General features: G+C 48.6%; 1 protein-coding gene across 3 annotated transcripts in view; it reads right to left on the bottom strand.

Moving 5' to 3' along the window:
- LGR6 (leucine rich repeat containing G protein-coupled receptor 6) overlaps window positions 1–26,398 on the bottom strand; it is a 151,235-nt gene that overhangs the window by 23,699 nt on the left and 101,138 nt on the right. For 2 of the 3 annotated variants that reach the window (XM_075775860.1, XM_075775859.1), the window contains exons 5-8: window positions 25,519–25,734; window positions 15,958–16,029; window positions 1,793–1,861; window positions 248–319 (exon numbers count right to left, since the gene is read on the bottom strand). In XM_075775860.1, the coding sequence (XP_075631975.1) occupies window positions 248–319; window positions 1,793–1,861; window positions 15,958–16,029; window positions 25,519–25,734 (429 nt within the window). The remainder of the gene's footprint in view (window positions 1–247; window positions 320–1,792; window positions 1,862–15,957; window positions 16,030–25,518; window positions 25,735–26,398) is intronic. The other variant, XM_075775861.1, reaches the window with a different exon arrangement.

The raw sequence follows: 26,398 nt of genomic DNA on the forward strand, positions 1-26,398 counted from the left end.
CCCATATATTGTTCCTTCATTGTTATCAGCCTGTACTGCAGCAAAGTTCAGATGCGGAGAAAGGAGAACCCATGGCAAAAAACCTGAGGTGTAGCTGAGAAGGAGCTAATTTCAGCTTGTGTTGGCCCATATACAACATCAAATTTCAGTCATGCTGACAACTGTCAGAAATCCCAAACAAAGACATAATGAAATACCCCTTTCTGGGGGATATAAGGATTTAGGAAACATTGATTAATTTTCTTACATTGTTTGGAGGAGGGGATTCCCAACAAATGCATTCTCTGGAATAGCTTTGATGTTGTTGTTATGAAAACCCCTGTTGGGAGAAACAAAAATCTTGATATTAATCAATGAGAAAGACTTGGAGATATCTTCCGTCCTCAACATTTTTAAAGGCAGAGAGCCTTCAAAACACACATAAAATAGGAGGTGTAGGCTCTGTTCCAGCTGTAGCATCATCCCAGCAAGTGAAGAAGGTCTGTCTTTTGGCAGGACAAAGCCCTCATTCTGCTGTATTTACTCTGTGTATAGGTTGGTGCTCCATATGTCACTCCACTGAACCCACCAAGAATACAAGGACTTAAGGTTTGACATTTTACAGGTCAGGAAACAGGAGCAAACAAAATAGTCTTATTTTACACCCTCCAGGAATTACAATTTTTATGGATGGTCTCCATTACAGCTGTTATCCAGAGTGCAGCCTACCATGAATTATTGGCCCATGTGACTTTAAAGTATTTGTAGATCTAGCTGTGATATTTTTGGTTAAGCTTGAGAAAATTGCTGTCAGCAAACTTTTGCAGCAGAAGAGAGCTCTGTGGCCAGTCTGACCTCCTGTACATCAACGGTAGACATGGGATCCTGTGTCCAGGATCAAGACCAGACTCTGGGTGATGCCCAAGTTGTTTAATCCCAGAAGAGTCTGTGTGACTGATTAGTTGGATAGCTGTTTGAATTTTGCCTCTTATTTAGTGATGGGCATTTCAAAAGTCATCTCAAAGTGGATTAAGGATCTGATTCTCATTTTAAATGTAAGAGTCTGGTCTGAGCAGATAAATCTCCTGAGAATTCTTCCATTAAAAGAAAAAAAGCAGTGTCAGATTTTTACTCCAAACCTCCCAGAAGCACCAAAGCAGCTTGGTGCTTGTCCCACCCCAGCCTATCACCAGTGTGACACAGTCTTAGGGTCCGCAGGAACTGTGGATCCACATCAACTCGACTTGACCCCATCTTGGGGCTTCTACCTTCATGGGTGTTAAGTGGGATGGTTTCTCATTTTTACTGTCTCCTAGGCTGACCAGTTAGAGAAGAGAGAGCTAGCTGCTAAAATGGTCATAAACTTTTGTAACTCCCTATTATACATTTGTCCAAAGTAAGATCAAATGGTTTCTGCACGTCAGAGGAGGTGGCACAGGGCCTGCAGAATTAACACAGATAACTCCATGGTTGTGGTCCCAAGCTGAGGAATGGACAGTAGAAGTAGCTGGAGATCACATGGACTTTGTGTCCCTAAGATGCCACAGGAGAATGAAGAGCTACAGGAGGAACCTGTTCCAAGCCTGATGGGCGATCTCCCACTCCCCTCCACCAGCTGTGGTGCAGAGGCTGATGGTGATTAGAGCTGATGGAAATTGAGAGGATAAACTGCTTTTATGTGCATGGCCGAGAGGGCTGGGAAAGACGAAAGGCCTGGATCGAGTGCTCTCCTCAAGTCAGAGCACACATGACGCTTTATTGGTCACTCTTTGTTGGGGAATGTTTTTGAAAAGGAATACATAGAAAATCTCACAGCTCCTGCAGTCGGCCCAGCGTCCTGATAGCCCCAGGGAATTCCAGCAGCTCATTGTAGTTTAGATCCCTGAAAGACAGAGAAAGGAAAAAACATTCATTAATGTTGTTGCAGGAACTCAACTGAGTGTATCTGTGCTTTGAAGGCATGGAAACTTGGTTGTTAAGCAAGGGAGACAGGTTTTTCCTACCGTGCCGATCCAGCCACTGCCTGGAAACAAAATCTCACACATTCCTCCAGCAGGAATACTCCCTGCTAGGAGCACTGTCAGGCGAGAGCCTGTCCAAGCCATGGCTGCTGCCGTCTGGACTCATTCCCCTCAAAGTCCCTCCATGCCCAGCACTGGACTGTGCTGCTGCTTCACATCTTTCCCAGGAACTCACCCCTAGGGGCTTTGTGGGCCCCATGAGAGGGCTTCTCCGGCCCACCTTGCGCTGCGGCGCTTGTCCTGGGGACTCCAGATCTCCCTGCCACTGGGACATGCTGAGACTGGGACCAGTGGGAAGAGTGGCCTATGGGAAGGCCTAGGTCTTCTGATGGTTGGGGTGAACCCCCCATTGGAAACCATAAGCCAGAAGTGGGAGTGATGTGCAGGAGGTGTTGACACTGCTGAGCATTAAGTTTAATTTGCAGTATAATAAATTAAGTAAAATATAATATGTTGGTCATAATGACAAGTGTAGAGTTTACCTGCCCTGACTTGGCAACCAGAAAAGACATCTGAGCCTGAACGAAACCTTGTGGGCTGTATTTGTTCTCCAAGGATGGCCTGGTACCTCTGGAAAATGATTTATTGGAGCTATGGAGCACTGCTGGCAGCCTGGGAGGAGCAGCCCTCTGAAGGTACCGATCCTGCTCTTGACTGGAGGGGGCCCATGGAGACTGGCTGGGCTTTAGATGTGTAGCACTCCTCCTCTAGTGTGCTCAACATTCTCCTTTGAGTTCCAGCCGAAATGGTAACATTTGACCCCATCCTGGCCATCCCGCAGACCAAGACACTGAAGTCTGAAAACCACGGGACTGCTTCCTACCTGCATGAAACTCACTAAGTTTTAAGTGGTAGATACTTTGGAACATGAGGGTAATTACTGGCTCCTGGAGATTACTGTATAATTACACTTAATGGACCTCAAAGTAATTACCATGTAACCTGGATTGTGGTTTACGGAACAGAAATAACCATGCATTTACACAGCAATGAGTTGCTGTCCAATTACCTTGTAATTCTCATCCTCTGGGCCCAGGCATGGTAATTATGTTATGATCTCTCTTGGCCCCCCTCTCCCTTACACAGTCTTCTCTTTTACCAGCGTCCTTGCTTGGGAATTACTCCACAGCACCGTCTCAGCTTTGCCCTGGAGGCATTTACACAGTAAATCAACCCAGAGAGTCTCTCCAAATTGGTCTTCCCTTGCGCCTTCCAGGACTCCAGGCTTATATGACTTTACGTCCTAGGGAATACTTATCAGGGAATTACAAGATAGGGGACAAAAACCAGAAGAAAAACATGGAATGAGGTTGTCATGAGTGGATTTTGTCTTGTGTAGCCCTGACAAGGTCCATATCAGACCTCGTTGCTGGATTCCCTCTGCAGCCTGGGGGATGCGACAGGTCCTGCTGTGGCCGGGTTTGTCTCCCTGCACCAAGGGCTGTTTTCTCTCCTCCACTTACTGAGGGAGTCTGGCTGCCCGCACTACCTGTATGAATTTGAGCAAATGAATCCTGCTCCTGTAGGACCTGCCTCGCAAGGTCTGTAAAGGGTTCACACACTCTAATAATTGCCAGTGCTGGCAATCAGCAGGAGAGGAGCTGGTGACAAGACCACAAGCTATGCCTCCCCGCCGTGTCCAACCTGCAATGCAGTGGCAGAGTCCTGGTGCACGCGAAGCTGCTGCACGCATCCCCAGGGCCCAGGAGTGAAACAGGAGTGATGTGTTCCCTCCTCACACCAGCTCACATCTATTGGGTATGAGAGCTCTGCATCTCCGTAAGACCTTGCTCTGACACTCTCAGTTCTCATCTGGGTCCAAGCACATCAGTGATTTTTCCCAGTTTTCTCTGCTTGAGCCCCAAATGATCTGTTTAAGAATAAATAGCCCAACACATGACTGCTCACACGCCTCGCTCTTTGGAAGGCGCATGTAGCTTGTAATCAGCTGCTTGGATGCTCTTAGCCAGTTTCTGTTGATGGTACCTGTCAGGCATCCATCACTGTCATTACTGTCATCCTCACATTATACAGGCTCTGTTACGTGGGGCAGGACTTTTACAATGCACATCCCTTCACGGAAGCTCAGGGAGGTGCAAGACTGGATTTCCAAAGAGAACAAGCAATTCGAAGTGCAGACAGGACACTGCTGGGCATTTTGAAAGCATCAGTCAAATCCCATTACCCTTCAGATCACTGCACTGAATTAAATCAGAGGGCATTAGCAGCCTAAGTTGACTGACAGTCCCAAATCTCTATCTGCAAGGTGCTTAATACCTTTAAAAGTCTCACCCTGCGGTGACTTTCCAAGGTTACAGCGAGGTTGCACAGCAGTGCAGGAAGCTCCAGAGGTCACTCAAGGCCGGGTGTCTGCCTGTGCCACTTCCCTCCCTTGTACCCCAATCTGGAGGCTGGGATGAGCCTGCGTGATGCCCAGGGACCGACCCTGGAGGAGAGGCACTATGAGCCCTGTCCCCAGATGACACTCAGCCCACCACCGTTGTGTCACCAATGCTGGGGGAAGCTCTGTGCAATGGTGTGGGGTTGAGTTTCTCCCCAGCGATACCCAACGTGTCTGTGAGCAGCTGACAGATGGAAAATATTGCCCAACAGAGAGGAGGCTTGGCTCACCTGTGATTCACTAACAGAAAAAGGGATCTTAAATCTGTACCCAATATTATTTACAAGGAATAATTCAGCGTGCTGTAATATTTGCTCCTGTCTTTCTGTAAAAATGCATTTCCTTTCCAGCCTGTGTCTCTTCCAGGCAGGTTGGTCTTTCATCAGCAGATGAACATTTTGTTTGTACCTCCGTGTGTGTGCAAGTATGTACAGGACCAGTTCTTCCTGAGCGAACACACACCTTTCCCAGCCCTGGCAGCATCTCAGTGCCTCCCTCCCCCCTGCACTTGACAGATACAAAGAGCATTGTGTTCAGCAGCTCCCTCTGGGTAAAAAAGCCATCTCTGAATGCTGGCACATACTGGGCTTGTTGGAAAGTGGAAATGCAACCAGGTGTAGTCATGCTGCTCCAGCCTGGTTGCCAGCAACCCCAGCCTGTTCGGGAGAGACAATGTGCCCGTGCTCGCTCGTGCCCGTGCTCGCTCCTGCCGGTGCTTCCTGGGTTTTGGTGGGGTGAGCCTCCCTCCTGGAAAACAAACCCAACTGTGCTCGTTAACGGCTCCCCTGAGTGATGCTTGCAGCCGACTGCTGTTGATCCGTGTGCTGCTCACACCGCCCTGACTTGCCTCCAGCACTGCCCTATGCCAAGCCCTGCCGATTTCGGGGGGTTCATCTGGTTGGAGGAGGCTGGAAGAAGCCAGTACCTGAGATGGTCCCCAGGTGTCATCTCTTCCCTGCAGTGCGGCAGGTCTCCCCAAAGCCCAGACCCAAACCAGGACACAAGGGTGGCTTCCCTCTCCCTTCTCCTTCCTTCCCAGAAATTGAGTTGGGTTCTGGTTCAAGCAATGACCCAGAAACAGCCTCTGATCCTCACAGCGGGGGCCAGTGGGGACGTTTCTGCTCATTTAGTGAAATTCAGTCCTCGGGTCTTTCCACAGATGTCTGATATCAGCAGAGCTCCATCCATCCCAGATATTGCTTCTCTCTGCCTGTTCTCCCATGATGAATCTGTGCCCGGTGGTGGATCTCCAGAGCTTCTTTCTCAGTGTAGAGTCAAGGCAGATGGGAAGGTGCCTGGTCTCAGTGGGTCAGGGAGGATTTTGCATTTTGACTTCAGTGGCAACCGAATTTCCTCCACTGTACATCATCTACAAACCCTTTCCAAGGGATAGGTGGATACAGGGCATGGATGTGCTGTAGTAAACACCTTTCTCTCCCTGCTTTATCTGAGCTGCTTGGGCAATGCTTTGCTGGTCCCATCTCCACACTCTGACACTTTCCCACTGCTTCCAACTTTGGGACGATGTGGGGAAAGCTGCAAAAAGCCAAACTTGCTGCCAGGTGACACTATCCCCACTGCGCTGCTGTGGCACATGGGCTGTGGTGGCTGTGGGGCTGGCCAGGGAGGCCTCTTGGCCCAATGGAGCTGGACCTGGCGCTGCTGGGATCTCAGCTGCCTCAGCTCTGGGGTCGGCCCCAAAGCTTTGCACACTACATATGGGGTCTCTCAGCTGTGAGGTGCTGCGCTTTTTGGCACACCTGGGAAAGCGGACCCAATGCCAGCATTACCTGGTGGAAGGATGCCAACACACCATGGCCATGGCTATGCCAAAAGAATAAGGAAGCCTCATAGCAGAAAAAGGAATAATGGGCATGGTATAAGGAAGAGAGTTTTACTCATTATCAAGAACTTTTGGAAGCAAAATCACCCAGGTTCAGAAATGATGTGCAAGAGAAATGACTATAAAAATCCCTTTCCTTAGCTGGGCTCCAAGTTACCAGCTCCAGGCATCACAGTGGGATATCGAAGGGAGCCTTGTCTGTTCTTCTAGTTAAAATGAAAGCCTCTTAAAGGTCACCTGGTCTGCCCAAGACAGAATGAACTGGCTGGCTTTCCATTGTTGTTATTTCTAGACTGAGCCTATAGCTTCATATTTGGAAGATCTTAACCAACCCTGTTGTTTATTTAGAAATAAAGGTAAATTGACATCAAAGGCACAGTTATTTTGGGCTTTAACTGCCAGGGTGATTTGAAGCTGACAACATGCAGCCTGGAACTATTAATATTTTCAGTTGGGCCAAAAGGAGAGAAGGAGGGGAAAGAGTCTCAGGTCAATTTTCTGCCTGTTAGGGACTATTAGTGGTTCCACACAGGAAGCCAAAAAAAATTATATAGTACTATAAATTCTTCCATAAGCCACAAAACACCACAAATTTGCAGCTAATAAACCTGAAGATGCAGTATGATTAGAAGCTGGAGATGGGACATTTGCTGACTATTTCAGTCCCAGTGTAGTTCGAGATGTTACTGCCCTGGAGGGAGACTTTGTGCAGCCTCCGATAAGGACTTGCATTTCCACCTGTCCTGTGCTGGCATCTAATCAAGCTGCCAGTAAATGTAATTACCACTGCTGCTAGTTGTGCTGGTGACTGTGGCCAAATCAAGCACTAGAAATGATTTAATTGGTAGTCTGAAAGCCCAAGGGGCCTGTCGTGACCATATAGCTTGACCTCTTGCCCGGCACCAGCCAGCTTTGCCCAGATGCCTTGTATCAAGGTTATGGCTTGTGGTTGAGCTTGACTTGGGAAGAGCTGCTTGGTTAGTCTGGAGTATGAAAAGTAATTGTGCCATTAGGTGCCATATTTCTGTTGTGCAGCAGCAACATAAACCCTGCTCTCCTGGTAGCAACTAACATGTGTGGTGAGTGTGTGCCCTTCCCCAGCACGATCTGGATGATGAAATACAGCAAGTGCCTGTAATAAGTGAAAGGAGGGGAGGGGCATGCACAAGGACCCAGGGTACATGTCTGACTCCAGCCAGCCTGGAGCTGTGTGCCCAGCCCCTAAACAGAGACGTGCAGGAGGGGGATGCTCAAGTGTGCGTAGGAGGGAGAAATGACCTATCATGGGATTCATCTGACAGGGTCAATGTTTTAATTTGGGAGATTAATCAGGTCCTAGAAAGGCTCATTTCTGGCAAATTATAAGGAGAAGCCAGGCTGTGATGGAGTGCAACAGAGTTCATGGGTGTCCCAAAGGAGCAGAGATGGGTCCCCACACCGCGGGAAGGTTGTCAGGTACTAACGGTACCTGATTTCTGCCAGGAGCAAGCAGCAACCTCTGCACAAGCATTCATTCTGACAGCCTGGCCTGGAAACATCCCAGCCTCTCACTTACACAGTGCTGCACCATTTTACAGGGTGTATGTGGCACTGAAAGGTCTATTGCTAGGGCAGGGGGGACCTGTGTGTAGGTCACGCCTTGTACGCCTGCAGCCGCCGATCCTTCCTTGCATAGCTCTGTTCTCCATTTAAAAGCACAGCAGTGCCCAGAATGTGTCTGTTCCAACCAGTATTTCTGTCTGTTCTCTAACTGACGAAGGTACCAGATTAAATATGTTTTCAATTCCGTTTGATTTATTTAACAAGGTTGAAATAAGCCTTTGAGAACAGGATCTCGTGGGGGGTCCTGGGAGCACAGGCGCTGCCATGCACATATCATTTACAAGACACAAAAGGAGCTGACCGCAAAGCAGAGCAGTGGGGACCTCAGTCGCTGGGATGCACAGACAATAACCACGGAGCTGATGACTCAGGCAGGGGAGGCACAGAGAAGGCGGTTGTACTTTGCCAGGCAGGGCAAGAAGGCAGGCTCTAGGAAGCCTGGTCTACAGCAGAGCATTTCTGAACTGCGGGAAGGAAGCTGGGGACCTCTACCTACCCCCCAAGGTGCACAAGTTGCTGGTGATCGGCCCCCTGCAGTGTGCTGCTGCTGGAAGGAGGGAGCGTGGGGTGGGGGCAGAGCTTCTGTGCATCAGCACAGCCATGGTGAAAACATGCCTGCAGCTTGCCTCTGCTGCCATTTCTGCTGCCTGAAGCATCTGTTCTTCCTTTTCACAGGCAATCAATTCACTCTCACACATTTCTGGAGGCAGAGGCTTCCCTGCTCTTGCACAGGCAGCTGCTCTCACTCAGCTGCTCTGTGAAAGCGTCTGTGTCTGAGGGGAAGGCTTCAAGCAAAATGAAGCCCAAGGAGCCAGAGGAGTTGGGGACGCCTGACAGGTCACAGCAAGCATGTCTGGAGTCTTGGGGGCTGGAGGTTTTGGGGAGACTCAGTGCTGTCTGTCACTGCAAGATCAGCAGCTCCAGGGAGTGGAGATCCAGGCTGGAGAGCTGGCAGGGTGCAAAAGCCGTAGTGTGAGGATTTGGTGGGCAAAGGGAGAATAGGTGGAGTCCTGCGAAGGAGGTGAACCTTACAGTGGAGCCATTACCCATGGAAAAACGCAGTGGCTCCAGAACTACCTTTTCATCTCAACTGCCTTCACTTCCTGTCTTTTTTCTTTATAATCTTGCAAAATATCATGTCTGCTTAGGGTCATGTTGGGCCAAAGCTCAGAGCCCAGTTGGAAGGTACCTGGCTGCTTCAGAGTCTGAGCTGCATCTGTGAGGACACATTTCTGGCCGTCCAGGCTTCTGCTCATGGGGGGAGAAGATGCAGCAAACTGGGACCAATTGGCCCAAGGAGACCACAGGAGGGAAGCGTCTGGTCCCCACATTCCCAGACAGTGCTTTGTGCATGTGCCAATTCAGTTTGACAGGTGGCTTGCTTTGTTTGGAGAAGTCACCTTCCATTTACATGACAATCAGAGCAGGTAATGAACTCTATAGCTCTGTTCTTGGACCAGACACAAGGACCCCTGAGACCATGCCCTGAGTTGTGGTCTCTCTTTCAAAAAAGCCACCTGCCCCTTCGTTTCTCTATCCCCTGAATCTGGGTACCCAAGCCTCTGCTGAAGTCCCCTCCCTTCTCTGGCAGGGCAGGTGGGACCACAGAGCCACGCTGCCTCTGATGATCTGCCCAGGGACCCACGATGACACACAGCAGGGTTGGAGCATCAGGATGCTGAGGAAGGAACAGAGCAGCTCAGCACACCACACAGGACATCCTTGGAGGAGTCAAAACCATCAGCTACTTTCGGAATTGCACAGACTGGGATCAGCATCAAGAGACTGTACAAAAGGTTTCAAACTAAACATGCTGATGGAGACAAATGCCACTTGAGGAGCAAGGTAGCACTTGGCAGACAGTTTTCCAGGAGAACAACAAAGCCTGCCTGGCCCTAAAAGGGTTAAAAAGCCTTTTTATGAGCTGTGGTAGAGATATTTCCCATTTCCTTCTTCCTGCCTTCATTGCCCGAGGTGTACTTTATATTAATTTTCTTTTTTTTTTTCCCCCCAAAGAAAATCCAACTCTCTGGAGGAGTCGGTAGGTTCCAGTTCTGCTCTGCATTTACAGACTTGACTAATTACCCGGATAATAGGGCAGCGCGCTGTGAAAGCCTGTGGTAAGGGCATTTCCTGTGAGACAAGGTTAGGCAGATAAAACGCCTGGAGCCAGAGGGTTTTGGATTCAGCCCTTCTGGGAGACATTTTTAATTTATTAGCGCTATTTTTTAAAAATAAATTAATAGGTTTTTAAATTAATGGAGATTTTCTCTTTCCAAGTGATTTATCTCCTTTGACGAGCAGAGGAGCTGGCAGGGATGTGGATGGGGAGGGAAGTCAGAGAGATAGGAAGCAGCGGGGTCATCTCAGGCAGAGGGGATGGGCGAGGGCTGCGGGGCCTCTCTGAACTGCTTCCCCATCACGTCTGTGTCAAAGACGGGCCGGAGATGCCCGAACAGTCAGAGGAACAGCACTTTTGGGGCAGATCATTGCTATTTTGTTCATAGCCTGAAGGCCTTCAGCATTTTGGGTCGGTGCTGAGGAGCAGCCGTTCGCTTCCCATCTCTGCCTCTGCCCCGGGAACCACCTTAGCCCTGCTGCTGGGTGGGGACACAGGACGCTGCCAAGACACTCTCTGCCAATGTCAGGGTCTTGTCTGGCTGTGTGTGTCAGGGCACCAAGGAGCCCTGGTCCCTATTTTCAGTTCAGCCCATGCTCCATTTGTACAGGGGACTCGGCCATGTCTATGGACAGGACCACTGGAAAGGCCATAGCTCTTGCTTTTGCATTTCTCCCTTTGCCTCAGCAGCTCAAAACTGAGCCCTGAGCAGGTGTTGGGGGATATGTGGTGGCCTTTGTGATGGGGGACCTGCACGTACCCATGCGGGGGTGCTGCTCAGCGCTGCCAGCCCACCCATGCCCGAGAGTCATGGGACAGCGTGGACCTGTGGAGCCGCTGCTGTCACCTGCCTGCCCCGTACCGGGGGCCCTAAGGACTTGCCTCAGTGGGTCTCCTTGCCATGTGTGTGTGGCAGCCGGCACTCAGGACCACACACCTCCTCTCCCTGCTTGGGCAAAACAGTCCTGATGGGAGAAAAACCACTTTCAAAGCAGAGCTCCCAGCCCAGGGGTGTTTTCAGTGAGGTGCTACTGTTTTGGTGGAAGATATGGGAAGATCCTCTCCACCCCTACAGCTGCACTTTCTGCTTGCTGTCTAGGGTCTGTCCTGCTCTGCCATGGGGACACCAGCAATGCTGAGGGCTCCCCAACACCAGTCAAGCGAGGAAATGCTAAACGATGGTTTATGTGTGCTGGTGTTTGGAGCTAGGACTTGGGCACCAGCTGTGAAATTCAGCTTCCATTATTATCTCCCATGGCTATCTGTGAAGTGCAGTACACACACGCACACATATCTCTGTCTCTATCTCTATCTCTATCTCTATCTCTATCTCTATCTCTATCTCTATCTCTATCTATCTCTATCTCTATCATCTCTATATATTTGGCTGCATAATTTCAGGTCACCTACCCCTTCCATCCCTTCACCCTGCAGAGATCAGTGACTCGGAGCTTGGCCATCTGGAGGTATTTTATGCATTCACCTTCCCCTCCAGGTCTGATCCATGAAACATTTGTATTTCAAGGAAGCAAAGGGCTAAGTTCAGCATTATCACAACCTATCTGATGAGATCAAAGTCAAGCACTACAAGGCATGAGGCAATTATTCATCAGTCTTTAGATTGCATTCAGACTGGCTGCAAAGCTCAAGGACCTTAGGACACCTGCCAGCTTTCCAGGCGAAGGCAGTAAGGAAGAAACCTGGGCACAAGACCAGTGTCACTGTGGAAATCCATGTCCCAGGGATCCCCCCCATGTCCCCTCACATGGCGGTGGGGACACTTGGCTCCTGTATTAGCATCATGCAAGCCTTTGGATGGCATTTTTTCCTTGCTGCTCCTCTGAAAACACAGCCCTCTCTCCTCTAGCGCTGTGCCCCCAGTCCCCAGTACAAGGTCTGAATGTTTCCAAGGATCAACCTCTGTCATTGCAGTGATGCTCCTGGCTGCAGTTGACTTCTCTTTACATCAACTTTTCCATAAACATCCCTACTTATCAGGCTTATGCCATGGAGCAGGTATAATCTAATACCCGCCCCCCCCCCCCCCCCCCCCCCCCCCCTTCTCTCCACATTGTTAGATTGATAAATTAAACCAACATAATCAGGAAATGTAAAAGTTAGGATCCTCCATCCAAACGGCAGGAACCCGGCTATGCTGCCTGATGTTTTACAGCACACATTAAACAGCCTGAAGAGCAATATACCACAGAGCAGGTTGTACAAGGCAAAGCAGGAGCAGCGAGGTGACGTGAAGAGCAGTGTGGCTGAAATCTCAGCTTTTGCCATGCCTCACTCCTACTTTTTGCAAAAGATGGTGCTTCCCCTTGACTTTTCTCCTTCGTTTCACTGCCCCACTCCTCACACAAAGCCCTCTTGGGATTGCCCCACCCCACCACACCAGGCCATTTGCTGTGGTTCCACCACCCCCCTTGGCCACAGGTCTTCCCCTCTGGGCATGCCTATGGGTTATGGTTGTCCTTTCCTTGGTATTTAAAGTCTCTGTGCCCAGCTGTCCCTGCTCTGCTCACGGGCAGTGCTGACTCTGCTCTGCATCTCCTATGGGCACCCCCTGAGCTTACACCTTATTTAAAGCATCTAGTCCATTACCCAAAGGGACTACAGGAAGAACATGTCACATAATGACATTTACACTCTTATTTACTCTGTGTCTTTGGGAGAGGGCTAAAAAATGCCAAGTATCATCCACTTTGACCATCTAATACCTGGTTTCATGGCTCAGCCATGCTTCGGGTTTCTTCCCACAGCCCTGCAGGGTTGCTCTGTGCAATCTCTCAGGCTTATGGGAACTGTTGAGGGAATCTCACTAGGTTTCAAGGCTGTTTCGAAACCTTATTGGGAATCTGGCCAGAGCAGCTCTGACTTGCTTCCAGCCTGCCTGCCCAGGTTTTCTTCCCAGGAAGAAGAGGCTGGGGGGGCTGGTGGACAGCCAGATTTTGCCCTGGCAGAGAAAATTTTCTTGGACCCGCTTTCTCCAGCTACATGCTGGTGTTTCACCACTTGAGACCTGGCAGGTGTTGCACATCTACCTGCCTCCTCATCAGCGTGGAAAACAGAGCTGCTCTTGCTCTGTACCTGGCAGAGCTGACTTGGGCACAGTAGCTGCAAGTCAATGCAGGGGAAACACAAAGTCCTTCATCTGGCTTCACTCTACCTCTTTCTAGATTTTCTGCCCTCCTGAAATATCAGGGCCAAGCCCTCTCCAAGAACAGAGATGCTTCACTGGGATCTGTTTTTGCAGAAATGATAGGATCTGGGGTAGGCATGCGGTGTGGTTGTGCATGGGCAGCTTGCACACTGTTGAGACCTGCATGGAGCCCTGGGTGCTGTTTCTCTTAAATTTTTGCCTGCATTTGATAAAAAAAAGAAGTTTCTCTGTCTAGCTGAATAAGAGAAGAAACACTTCCCTTAGGGTAACAGAAGTTTCTGCACCTAAAACTTCCTAGGCTTTTCTGAAAAGCCCAAACCAAATTTTTTCATCTCAACTTCTACAGTTCTTCAGCTCTGTTTTATAATCAGCATCTGGCCACAAATACACATTTTAGGAACCCGGGAGAAGTTTCTGTCTTCACCAACTCTTACCATCCTGCTGCCTTCCAGGAGGTAACGCCCACGGGGTAACTGAGAGCACAGTTTGGCCTCCACAAGCCAAGAAAATGTGCTAAGTGCTGTCAACAGAATGTAATCATAATTTGAGTTAAAGGGTATGTGCGGAGACTGTAATAGTCTCCACATGCACAGGAGCTGAGAGGTGGTAGGTAGATGCAGGTCTAGCAGCTTGGCTGGGCTGTTGCAGCCAAATGCTCAGCTGTTTTTTGCCACAAAGCTTGGCGAGATTTGGTCAGCAGGGCAGATGAATGCTGGAGATTAACATGAGGAGGACAATGCATTCCTCAAAAATCAGTGACTTGAAATACTTTATGGCCTGGAAGTGAGAATTAGATGCTCAGGCAAAGAGGAGCAAAAGCCAGCTCGCTCTCTCTTGAGGACACTCCTTCAGTGTGATCAGACGTGGAGGAGAGTCTGGAGATCTTGCCCACAGCACTGACCTTGCAGCTGCAGACAGCTCGTGGAGGATGGAGGCTGTGGGACACTCACATGCACAAGTCTGGGCCATCAGAGCCTGGACACAGGCAGAGCCCTGCTCCAAGGGGACAATCCCTGGAGCTTGAATGCTCCCAGGACTGCCTGGTCATTAGGGACAGGACTTCCACTGCTGCAGCCCTGCAGAGAGCCACATCCCCACAGTGCTATGGAATCCTGTCCCTGCGGGGACTGAGAGCAAGAGAGGGAGATGCTGAGCTCCCCTGAATCCCCTGATGCTGAGTGGCATCTCAGATGGGCTACAAAAGGCAAAGAAAATGCTACAGCGGGAGGAGAGAGGAAGAGAGGGAAAAAGAGCTTTCAGCACAAGTATCTGTGGAAACTGAATTATCTCCCAAGGCAATGGAAGCCCCGTAGTCTTTCACACCATAAATAAGGGGCCATCTTCTTCTGTACAGCTCCATCCTGCTTGGGATCGGCAGCATGGTGGCTGTAACCACCTTGGCTGAAGAATAAGGTTGCCCTGATGTAGGCTGTGATGTTGCTGCAGCGTCTGCCTGGGTATAGCCCAAACAGGGTTTTCTTTCATCAACAAGTCCTCCACTCTTTTCTGCAACTTGCCTGCCTATGTGCTGCCTGGATGCCACGGCTCTGCCTCTGCCTGAGCCCCCCCAGAGATGACTGGGGAGAAAGCCAAGGTGGGGAGACCAGAGGGAGAGTCACCAGAGGAGACCCTCTAGCAGCCTCCCTTCCCGCATCATCCCTGGCATGGTTCAACCTCTCCCCAGACAGGTCTTTCTGGGTGTTCCCAGAATGTGGCAGTCTGAAAGTAGGAGACAATGCGTGCCACCGTCCTGCCCCCGAGTGTGTCTGGGGACCAAGGGCTTGCCTGCTGCTGCCACTCTCACCCCATCGCTGCTGCTGGTGCCGTGCTGGGCACAGAGGGGCACTGTCTCCTTGAGTGGCACTTGAATGCTGGTAAGCGTCACCTCTTTCTGCCATGACTCAGACCCCCTAGTTCTCCCTGGCAAGGAGTGAGGGCCTGACTCTGACCCCAAGGCCTGCATGAAGGGACATGTTCCTGCAGAACTGAAGGCAACAGGCACTTCTTCCAGTCTGTCACAGCCTTGATTTATTTGCTTGCTTGTTTATGTTTCCTCCTAGGCCAATGCACAGCACATTAGGTCCAAGCAATTCATACTGCTGTCAAAGGCACAGTGTGTGCATGGCAAGGCCAGCAGATTTAACTGTCTTTTTCAGAGTGACCCATCTGCTGCTAACGAAGATGTGTCCTGGAGGAGAGTTCGTTCCTGCTTCCTGTCTTCTCCTGTGGTCTCCTGACAGATTGCTGACCCGGCCATACCAAGAACATGGTGCAAGATGAAGTCAGCTGGCTATAGATGATGCCAGGTAATGTAAGACCATCTTGAAAAGAGATATTCCACAGATCCCTGAGGGTTTTGCCAGCCTTGAACTCAATCCAGCCCCTCATTTTGGTGGAGTCAGGTGTTCAGGAGTCTTTGGGACCACATGCATGTGGTGAGTAGGTGGTGGCACTCCCTGAGCAGGGCATGTATGCGGGCTCTCTGGATTGTACCAGGATTAGACTTGTGTCCAGGGCCTCAGAGCCCCCTCCCAGCCCCCTCCTACCCACACGCACAGACCCTCTGCTGCAGCAGCACAGCCAGACCAGCTTGCACAGACGCAGGGAGAAAGTCCAGTCTGCCACCACCCCAGGAAGCATCATGCCCTGGGCATCTACTTGCTGGGCTGGTGCCTGGAGCCAGCTCTGCTGCTGCCCTCAGTGCGTGGTGACGAGTGAACATGCAGTGGGGCTGACCCAGACACACCAGACCTTTCCCACGGGCTGTGCTGGAGGGAATGAACACACATGAGCTCTTTAGGACAGAGAAGAAATCAGGTGACTCACAGGGTTTCCAAGCTGTGCAGCCCATCAAAGCCGTTGGCTCCCAGGCTTTGGATCCGGTTGTTGTGTAGGTGCCTGTGGACAAAACAGAGATGGTCAGTGGAGGTGCAACCTGAGCTTTTCCTGCCAGTCTGAGCCGTGGCCCAGGGACATCCTGCAATCTAAGCACAGCCTAGGCTGGGATCATGAGGGGTGTTATAAGGTCCTCTCTCTTGTCACACAAGATACATGCTGGGTGCTATAGTGCTTGTAGAGCAGCTTCAGAGCTCCTGTATCTCACAAGAAATTCAGGCTGATGTAGGAGATTCCCTGAGACCTCCACTTTCATAGCTGCTGGGTGACTTTGAATGAACATGCTTAAGCAAGAAGCTTCAAGAAACACCCTAGATCTCACCTTACATTGGGCCCAACCCTACAATGTGCCATGTGGCTTCAACAGTTGTTCATGGGCACTGGGTACTATCTAAGGACACAGTTGTATTTGGACTCCTAAGAGCCTTAGTAGCAGCAAGAAAACTTTGAATTCAAAATCATCCTGTAAGTCACAGTTTATTATCTTGCAAAAAATTGAAAATGCTGCCAGTTCCTGTATTGGCTCCAGTTTGATTGCAATGAAAGTTGTCTTCAGTTTAATGCTTCAGAGTGTCTGGCTGAAGTGCAGGGGCCATGCAACAGACTGATGCACATTCTCTACACTAAGGTAACAACTTTTTCTCTGTTCCCCTTCATCCTGGTGCTACATGCCATGAACACCTAGTGCTTAAGGGCTCTGGAGCCCCCAGCTTAATGTTGGTGCTGGAGAGCCATGTGCTGGGATCCCCTGCAAAGCTACCTGGGGTATTTTTGCCTTGGAAGCTCCATAGGTGATGAGTTCTGGAGTCCCATCTGCTGGGTTCTCTGTTTCCATGGGCCCCTTACTCCCATGTCTCAGTTTTTGGCAAATCCCAGACCTTAATTCCTGGATTCTTCCTCTCCGATTGTCAGAGATTGTGTGGGTGTTTGCACATCTGAGTATTTTTGCCGTCCAGCTTCCTTTACAGCTGGTGGGAGCCGCGTGGCTAATTGTGCATCTTTCTCTGAAATCCCACTCAAGGGCAGGTTGAAGTCCGTATAGAGAGATCTTGTGAGCAGCCTGAGGAAAGTCTGCTGAAAAACAGGAGAAGACAACCCACTGCTGCCCAGCCTGCACTTCTACCAGCTGCGCTTAAGCACATTAGTGATGTCCATGCTTGCACTGGGATGATCTGTGCAGAGAAATGCCCACCGAGGAGGTAAGGTCCGCTGGGGCAGGATACCCTCTTTGCTCTCTCTCAGGGTAGGTTTCCCCATTTTACTGTTCAAATTCTCCTTTAAGAGAGTCCTGTGTGATGAATCTGCTGCTACACCACATGCCTTTGGGGTCCTTTTCTCCCTTGCCCATGCTCAGGGACGCACCAGCCTTTGTCCAACACTGCTGCCTCCTTCCAAGAGCCTGGGGGAGACTCCATGCTGGCAGGTGGATCAATGACTTTTTATTTATTTGTTGCTTGATCTAAATCTGTCTCAGCTTGAAAAATCCCTTACTCCACCTGGATTCAAGTGCAAGCTATTTGGCTGAGCACAGGCAGCTCCCACTGCCAAATATTCTAGGGTAAAACAGGAGGGAGCTGGGAGTGGAGAACAGTCAGGCTCTAGGGCAGTTTGGTAGGGGCTTGCAAAACAGAAACCAGCCCGAGATGGATGTTTGTCACTGGGAGGAGAACATACAAACATTTCAGAGGAAGGGGAAGGGAGGGGAAAGATGTGTGATAAAATGTTTGTTCGTTTGAACAAATGGGGAAAAAGAAAAGGATATTGCCTGCAAGTAAACTTCGTTTGATTGTGACTCTTAGAGGAGAAAAGAAGCTGAGATCAAAATCAGAATCTTACAGGAGATATTTGTCTTTGTCACAAGAACAGAAGTTCAAGTCCAGGTGGTTTCCTCTATCAAAGGTTATCGGATAGCTTCAGATCATCTTGCCCTCACTTCACTTGGCACTTCCAGCGGAAGATGGTGCCAACCATTTTGGGTCCCTTTGAGCACTGGGACTCCTGGATCTGGAGTCACTCTGTAATTGCAGCAAGAGGTACCACAGGAACCCCTTGCCCCACACCTCTGTCTGCTGCGAGAGCATGGCATGGGAAGCAGGGAAATGCAGAATGCCACGTGAGCTCCCTGGAGCTTTGTCAGGGTGGTACAACAGGACACCTTGTCTAAGCTCAGGCATGCTGAGCAGCTGGCTGCTATCACTCAAGTCAGGCAAGGGTACAGAATAGGAAAGCAATCACCTGCGGTGTTTATATTTGGCTGTAAAGTGCTTTGTTTGGAGGCAGAGTAACGAAAATCATCAGAAGGAAGCTCTTTGTTGGTGAGAAAATTATGAGCAACTGAAAAAGAGAGTTATAAAAAAATTTGCCATCCAAGCTGAACTCTAGAGTTGTTACCCAACCACATGGCAATAATAGAAACAAGAGAGTTGGAAAGGTAAACACTTGAAAAGATGTTCCTTTCTTCCATCCTGCCTTTTTTTCCTCCTCTGGTAAACAAATTTTAACAAGTTGAATTGCAACATCCCCAGTGTTTGTCAATTTGAGCTCAACCCACACGACGTTATATTCTGCCCTGTAAATTACAGCTGGTTTGATAGCAGCTCGAGATACTTGGTTCTGGGCTATAAACAACCCACTTGTGATGCAAAAACATGAGAAGTCTTTAAGCTCTTGCCATTCCTCTTGCAGTTAGCATCCACCACCGTCCTCAGTAAGAGCAACGGGCTTTAAGATCTGTGTTATCTCCCTTTGCAGGTAGTACCATGGAGTGAGGCTGGTTTTGGGCAATCATCCATGAGAGTAGCTTTGCCCAGGAAGGAGCGGGACAGTCATTGCTTTTTTGTGGACTGGCATGTAGACTGCTTTTCAGTTATGCACCTCCATTAGAAAACAGTGCTCTCTTTGCAAAAGCAATTGTCACAACTGACCTCTGGCAGGATGGCAGTCAATTTGCCCATGTGCTCCTGCAGCAGCACAAGTGTCATGAGACAGGCTCGCTCCTCTGCTGTGCCAGGTGAACCCATGCTATGCCTTGCTGAAAGGCAGTGTAAATTACAGTGGTTGCAGAATACCAAATGGCCACAATCCCCCCAGACAGGCTAGGGAGAGATGCTTCATCTTGGTTGCTGTCTCAAGTGATGAGACTTTAGAAACATGCCAGGGAAAAAACCCCAAAACAATCCTACAATCCCCCCCCCAAAAAAAAAGCACAACATTTTCTAGAAGGAATATTTTCTGTCCTTGCCAACAATTTCTTATCACAAAAGGGACATAAATTATATTTTTCCAAATCGTCCCTGAAGCATTCCTAGTAGATTTCATTTCATTTCATTTCATTTCACTCCTTTTTCCATATATTTTTCCAGTGTATTAAAAGTTCCTGGAGAACAGTTTTGTACTGAAGTGAGAGACAGTCCAACCCAGGCATTAGCACTGTGAGCTCCAACTCTGGAAACGTCACCTCCAAGGGGACAGGGCATCTCCATCATTTCTCTTACACACAAAGGAAAGCAGGCTGCGCTAGTGTGCTAAATACTGGTTCAGTAAAGGTGCTTGTCTGGATGAACAAGAGAGTAGACTGTGAGGAAAGGGAAGTGATATTACATCTGCATCGTGCACTGGTGCAACTGCCTGTGGAAGGGTAAATGTATTTCTGGTACCCACATTTTTAACTGGATGCTGATAATTTGGAATGGGTGCAGAGAAGAACAATAAAAATGATCCAAGGGCTGGAAAAAACTAGAATGAAGACTTAGAGAACTCAATCTGTTTAGCTTATTGAAAATAAGATCAAGGGGATGAGTGCAGTGTAATGTATAGGATTCTTCCTGGTTAGAAAAGGGGTACTAAAATGGTTCTGTGATTTAGTGGAGAAAAGAATAATAAGAACAAATGTCTGAAGTCAAAGCCAAAGAAAATTCAAATGGGAAATATGAGCTTTTTTTTTTTTTTTTTTTTGTTAACACTAAGGATGATTAACCACTGGAACAAACTACAAAGAGAAGTGGTGGATTCTCCATTGCTTTTATTTCTAATGACTTCATTTTTTGTTCTCAAAAAGGACAAATGCAAACATTTTCCATCAGTTATTTGCATTAGATGATTTGAACTAAGTTCAAATCTGACATGATATGAATTTTCCCACTGGACCAGCCATTGCCATGATGGATTTCCAGCTCTGTTGTGGCACAATTGTCCTCTTCCTCAATTTGGCCATGGGTAAGTACAGAAACCTAAATCATAAATGGTGCAAATTCCATGGATCATTTCTGGCAGTGAAGGACTAGCATGAGACTTTCCTGGTGAAGAATAAAGCTCAATCAGGAGTTACATTGTCAGGAGTGTGTTGGAGGGCTGTTCACTTCTTCCTCAAGTGCTGGAGAGAGACACTCACTTTTGCCAAGGCAGCATGCTCAGTCCACAGGGAGAAAAGACATTTTTGCAAATTGAAAGGCCCGTGAATGGGACCCAGATGTTCCAGGCAATATTGTTCTTAGTAATAATGAATTGCACATGCCTGGCACTCCCTGCCAACACCGAGGTTCCCAAGAACTTCTCAGAGAGAGACTTGTTAACTCCTTTGTACAGGTGAAGGTTGGTCGATGAAAAGTTCAACATTAGCTGGCAATGTGCACTTGCAGCCCAGAAAGCCAACTGTGTCCTGGGCTGCGTCAAAAGCAGCAGGTCAAAGGAGGTGATTCTGCCCCTCTACTCCACTTTTGTGAGACCCCCCTGCCGTGCTGCATCCAGCTCGGGGGTCCCCAGGACAAGAAGGACACAGAGCTGTTGGAGAGAGTCCAGAGGAGGCCACGAAGATGATCTGAGGGCTGGAGCACCTCTGCTATGGAGACAGGCTGAGAGAGTTGGGCTTGTTCAGCCTGGAGAAGAGAAGGCTCCAGGGAGACCTTAGAGCCCCTTCCAGTCCCTAAAGGGGCTCCAGGAAAGCTGGAGAGGGGCTGGTGACAAGGGCAGGGAGTGACAGGCCAAGGGGAATGGCCTGAAGCTGCAGGAGGGGAGATGGAGATGAGATCTGAGGCAGAAATTCTTCCCTGTGAGGGTGCTGAGGCCCTGGCACAGGTTGCCCAGAGAAGCTGTGGCTGCCCCTGGCTCCCTGGCAGTGTTCAAGGCCAGGCTGGATGGGGCTTTGGGCAACCTGGGCTAGTGGAGGGTGTCCCTGCCCATGGCAGGGGGGTTGGAACTAGGTGGGCTTTGGGGTCCCTTCCAACCCAAACCAGTCTGGGATTCTATGCACAGGTTCATCCTAACACTGATCTAACAGACTGGGGTTTGTCACACCGGGGAGCTCTGAGTCCCACAGATGTCAGCTGAAACTACTGGTGCTCAGCTCCCCTGGAAAACAGAGATGAGAGGTTTGATGTTTGCTCCTAGGCAGGGAGAGCACTGAAAATCAGTGGGCCCTTTTGAAAGTTTTGGCCAGAGTAACATTCAGAACAAGGACCAGAGAACCCAGGAGTCTTGGAAACTAGTGTTCTCCTCTAGTCACCAAATCATGCTGTTAGAGAGTCATGTCTTTACATGATAAAAACTGTAAGAAAGATAAATTCTACTAAATATCCTTCATTTACTGTCTTCAGATCTCAACACATTCAGCTGAAAGGTCTTGCTGGGTGACCTAGGAGGGAATCACTTGCGGGTGAGTGGCTTGTCCTCGACAATATAACATCAGCTAAATTCAGGTTGCATGAATGTAAAGTGCTGGGTGTGGGGAGAGACAGGAAACCAGTCTTATATGAGCATGTGCAGTAATTGGCTTTAAAATATCTACAGGAAGGAAGTTTTGGTGTTTAGTAGCTGTCAAAAAAGCAAATAAAATGATAAGGATGACTAGAAAAAAGAAAATGGGCTACAGAATGGCATGATGCCATTTTATAAACTGGCACTAATTCTTGTCTTTGCTACGGTGTGTGGTTCTGGTCTCTCCATCTCAAAGGTGTAGAGGAGCAAACAAGTGTGATATGTAGACTAACTTCTGATTTCAAAACAGCCAACTGGATAGGGACTGGAAAAGCCACAATGAGGGAAGGGTATGAGAGACAGTAACAAATACAGAGATGGCACAGAGGAGGTAGAGGCAGAGTGCAAGAATTAGAAGGCGTTAAGCAAAACTAACATTGTGGCATGAAAACGTCTTTCCCAGAGTCCTTGTTTTCAAAAGACTTGTGTGCAGGTAGACCAGAATTAGGGCCAGATAAGAGGAGTGGAGCATCTTTTTTGCATTATGGGGCCAAGTTAACTCCCTGGCTCCAAGCTCACAGCATGTAAGGCAGCAGATGCTGGGTCCTTTTGACAGTGGGATGTGCAGCATTGCAGGAATGTTTGTGTCAGTGGGGTTTCCAGGAGCTAAGGCTCCTTGTGGACCAAAACAGAGAAGGATCTGGGGTTTGACCTCATTTGCTCTAACTTAAGGGATTCCCTGCCACGTGATGAAACTAAAACTACCCAAAGGCTTTCTCTAGCCAGGTCAGTCATTACATGGCTGCAGAGCAAACCTCTCTCCTGCCTGGCCTGTTTAGGAGAGGTCACTTTGAGTCGGTGTCCCATCCACATCCTAGCATCTCTGCTGAGAGTGCTCACAGCTCCTTTGCTGCCACCAGGAAAGAAGGGAACTGCAGCCCCTTGCAGAAATGTGGCAGCAAGGACACATCTGAGGCATTGCAGGAATTCCTGGCTACAGTTCCCAATTCGTCCAGGTGAGATTTTACTGCAGGACTAGTGGAGCCATCTGAGGACCAGGGCTGAAAGAGATGCTGTGAGTCTTGGTTTGAGAGTTGACTTTCTGCTGAATTCAGCCGACAGAAGAGATGAGGGACACTAATGAGAACTGCTGTCATGCACTTTATCAGCCTGTCAGCACAGCAGCATGGGGGTTTCAAATTCTCGCTTCTAAATGAAAAATCTTTTATGCCTGAGAACGAAGATGCTTTTTGTAAAAACCCCTTTGGTTGATACAAATAATTAGCTGAAAAATATTCAGGACTATTTCTGCTTGTAGATACTAAGACACACTCTGTCCTGAATAGATCAGACTTGGAGGTGACATCTTCAGTATCTTCCCATGAACCACCCTGACTGAACAAGCCATCTCCCTTCTGCCATCAGCAGCACAGTGCCAACATCACAGCACATGAAGCCCTTGTTATCAAAGTTGGGGAAACGATGGTGCCAATTACTGAGACGCATAGATTTCATGATGAGTGATTTACAGGAAGCTCTGCTTACTGAATACCCTGCAGCCCTAGTTAGAAACCTGCAGCAGCAGCAATAGATGGGAGTAAGATCAGGGAATTCCTCAACAGAGGTGTAATTTATTAGCAGAGACTGAACCCCGTGACTTATTCCAGATTGAGGCTCGTATATTCTGATGTTGGTGCTTTGTGTCAGTGCACGATGATCACCCACATCTCTCCCAAAGGCCCAAGGTGTGTGGAGGGGGAAAAGCGCATCTCTGCACCTGGGAAGGTCAAGCCCTCATCTGTGGTCAGCTGTGTCCATGAGTATTAATCAGGCTGTATATGGGAGATTCCCCTGTGCTCCTCCACATCTGCCCTTGACTCTCCTCCCCGAGGTGCTCACTTTCATACCTCTCAGGCTAGAAGTTTCCCAATGTTTATGGTAGCAGCCAGCTGTTCTCCATCCACGTGCAAATTTGGACACTTGCAGAGGAATGTGCATATGTATTATCTGCATCCTGGTAGGGAAACTCTCCTTGAAAACTTTACTGCCTAGCTTGGCTAGATTTTGGGAGCGTTTGCTTCTCAACTTGGAGGGTGAGTCTGAAGCAGGGAAACATCCCTGGTAGGGGTGCAGGAAGAACACTGGGTGACGTTCCACTGGCTGTGTGCTGACAAGGGTATGCATGGAAGCATGGGCGAGATTTATGGGGCCAGTTCTACCAAACACTTGCAATCCCACAAAAATTTAGCATCGTGTCCCACAGCGCCTGGCAGGATCACACGTGTTCCGTTCCAATTGTCTGTGGTGGGACGTTATTCTCTCCCTTGTGACCTAATGGTCAATGACTTTTATTTCTTGAGCTTGCCTGTTTAATTAAGGAGTTGCTTCCCACCCAAAGTATGGGATAAGCCAGAATGAAAGCAGCACGCTTTTGAGACTGAAATAAAAATGCAAATGTCAGCTCACCCTCCATGCTAGCTATTAAAACTTAATAAAGTGGTTGCATTATGATGGTCATAGGATGCCTTGTAGAATGAGCACTATTGCGGGTGAAAACTACTTATTTGACATCTCTCAAGTCACTTTTAGCATTTCTTTTAAATAAGCCTTTATGCTTTGTCTAAACAGCTGAATTTGGTGCTTAATAAAACTCTGCACTGTGCTTTTTCTAAGCACTTTCTATGCTAGATGGCTTCAGTAAACACTTTAATTTTGAAAGCAAAATAATTGCTAAACTTTCACCAGGGCACCACAAGCTGAGGTTACTTAATACCCTGGTATCAATACGTATTACCAAACTAAAAGGTAGCATTTCATGTAGATACAGGAGCTCTGAAGTAATTGGCAATCACACCTGAACTTGCTAATCAACATCAAAAAAGTAATGACTAGCTAATTTGCACATGTGAAATTCCTTTTAAAAGCTAGATAATATGCAAGCCTCTGCTGATAAAAAGGACGCACCTCCTGCTGCAGCTTTCTGATTACAGGCTACACAGTGTTTTAACGTGTCTTATTGCCGATGGAGTAAATGTTTCTGGACCAGGTACACTCTGAGAGCAGCACCGGCCTCTACATCGCTCTAAACACTGTCAGTAAAATGTTTAAAATGCAAACTGGACAACAACGTGCACCATGAGGTTGTAGTCACCACAAAGAATAGTTGATCTGCATATATAACACAGTCATGCAAATAAGCACTCACAGGCTTGGACAAGGTGTTGAGATTAAACTTTTTGTTTGAAATCATATTTGGTCAAAAATATTTTCTTGGCCTGTTTTCCAGGGGGAAAAAAAAACAACCCCACAAAAGAACCAAAAAGCTTTTTTACCTGACTGCAAGTTGTTCCAATTTTTTTTTTTTTTTTTTTTCATGTTGATAGAAATTCCTGTAGTTTTAACACAGGGATTGGAGGAGGAAATAGAAATGAGAAGCTTTTTGTTGCTTGAATCTTCAGGGGAAAAATATCTGCTTTTTGTTTCCAAATACTGATTTATTTATTTTTTTAATTCAAAGCATTTTTTGAAAGTGATACCTTTTTGGCTCTTCAGTGAAAATTATGGAAAACATGAAAAAAATCAAAAGTGGCAATTTTAGCATTTCATACCAAACGGTGGGGATTCCTTGGCTCTCGTGAACAAAATCTCTGCCTGCTGCCCCCACAGCAAAAAGCTGCTCCTGGGGAGCAACCAGCAGGTCTTCCCGTGGGAGGAGGACCCTGTTTGCCAGGCACAGTCAGCACCTTGTCCCAGCTGGAGGACGCCGCGGCTGCGAGGGAGTAACAAGCAGAGAAGGCTTACAGCACCACGAGGCTGCTGAGGTTCTGGAAGGCGTAATCAGGGATGTGCCAGATCTGGTTGAGAGCCAGGGTCATGGCTTGCAGCGCGGGCAGGTGGTTCAGAGCTTGGACAGGGATCTCCGTCAGGGCATTATCGTCCAGCCACAGGTGACGCAAGGAGAGCAGCCCCTCAAAGCTCTTCTCGGGCACCACAGAGATAAGGTTTGCATCCAGGCGTCTGAGTGGGAAAGAAAGAGGGTGGGGATAAGTGAGAGATGGATCTAGCATTGCTTTATGTGCCCGCAGTGTTATGCAAAGGGAGTTTTGATGCCAAGGCGGGATGGATTGATGGCCAGGGAGATTGGATCAGGCTGTAAATAGTGATTAGCATAAGGAGGTCTCAGTGCAAGGCTCCTGCCCGTGCTTGGAGACGTCTGACCGCTGCCAAGGATGATCCCTTCTTGATGGTCATTTAGTGCTGCCAACTGATGGCAGCTTCTTAAACAAAGTGGTTGAGCTAAGTCCTTTCACACAGACTCACCAGATGGCCACTGGCCAGCTGTGGCTTGCAGGCACCCCCCTTAAAAATGAGCATCAAAGGTGCATCCCTTGGAGCCAGGCTTGCCGTGGATCTGCCTGAGCCGGTCTGCGGAGGCACAGCCTTTTTTGGGGTACCCCACAGCCCGCTCAGACCCACTGCTGTGGGATGTGCAGGACAGCCAAACCGTGTGGCCAAAGCCCCATTCCAGAAGAAAAGGATTTTTCTGGAAATGCGAAATATGTGGCAGCCCTGCCTTGGGTCCTGCGTTTGATCCAAACAGGCAGAGCTACCTGCAAAAGCACCGCAAACCAGTCAGACCATATGTCACAACACAGGAATTAAGCTCATGCTCTCTGTATTG

The sequence above is a fragment of the Balearica regulorum genome, chromosome 25, assembly GCF_011004875.1.
Source record: "Balearica regulorum gibbericeps isolate bBalReg1 chromosome 25, bBalReg1.pri, whole genome shotgun sequence".
NCBI lineage: Eukaryota > Metazoa > Chordata > Aves > Gruiformes > Gruidae > Balearica > Balearica regulorum.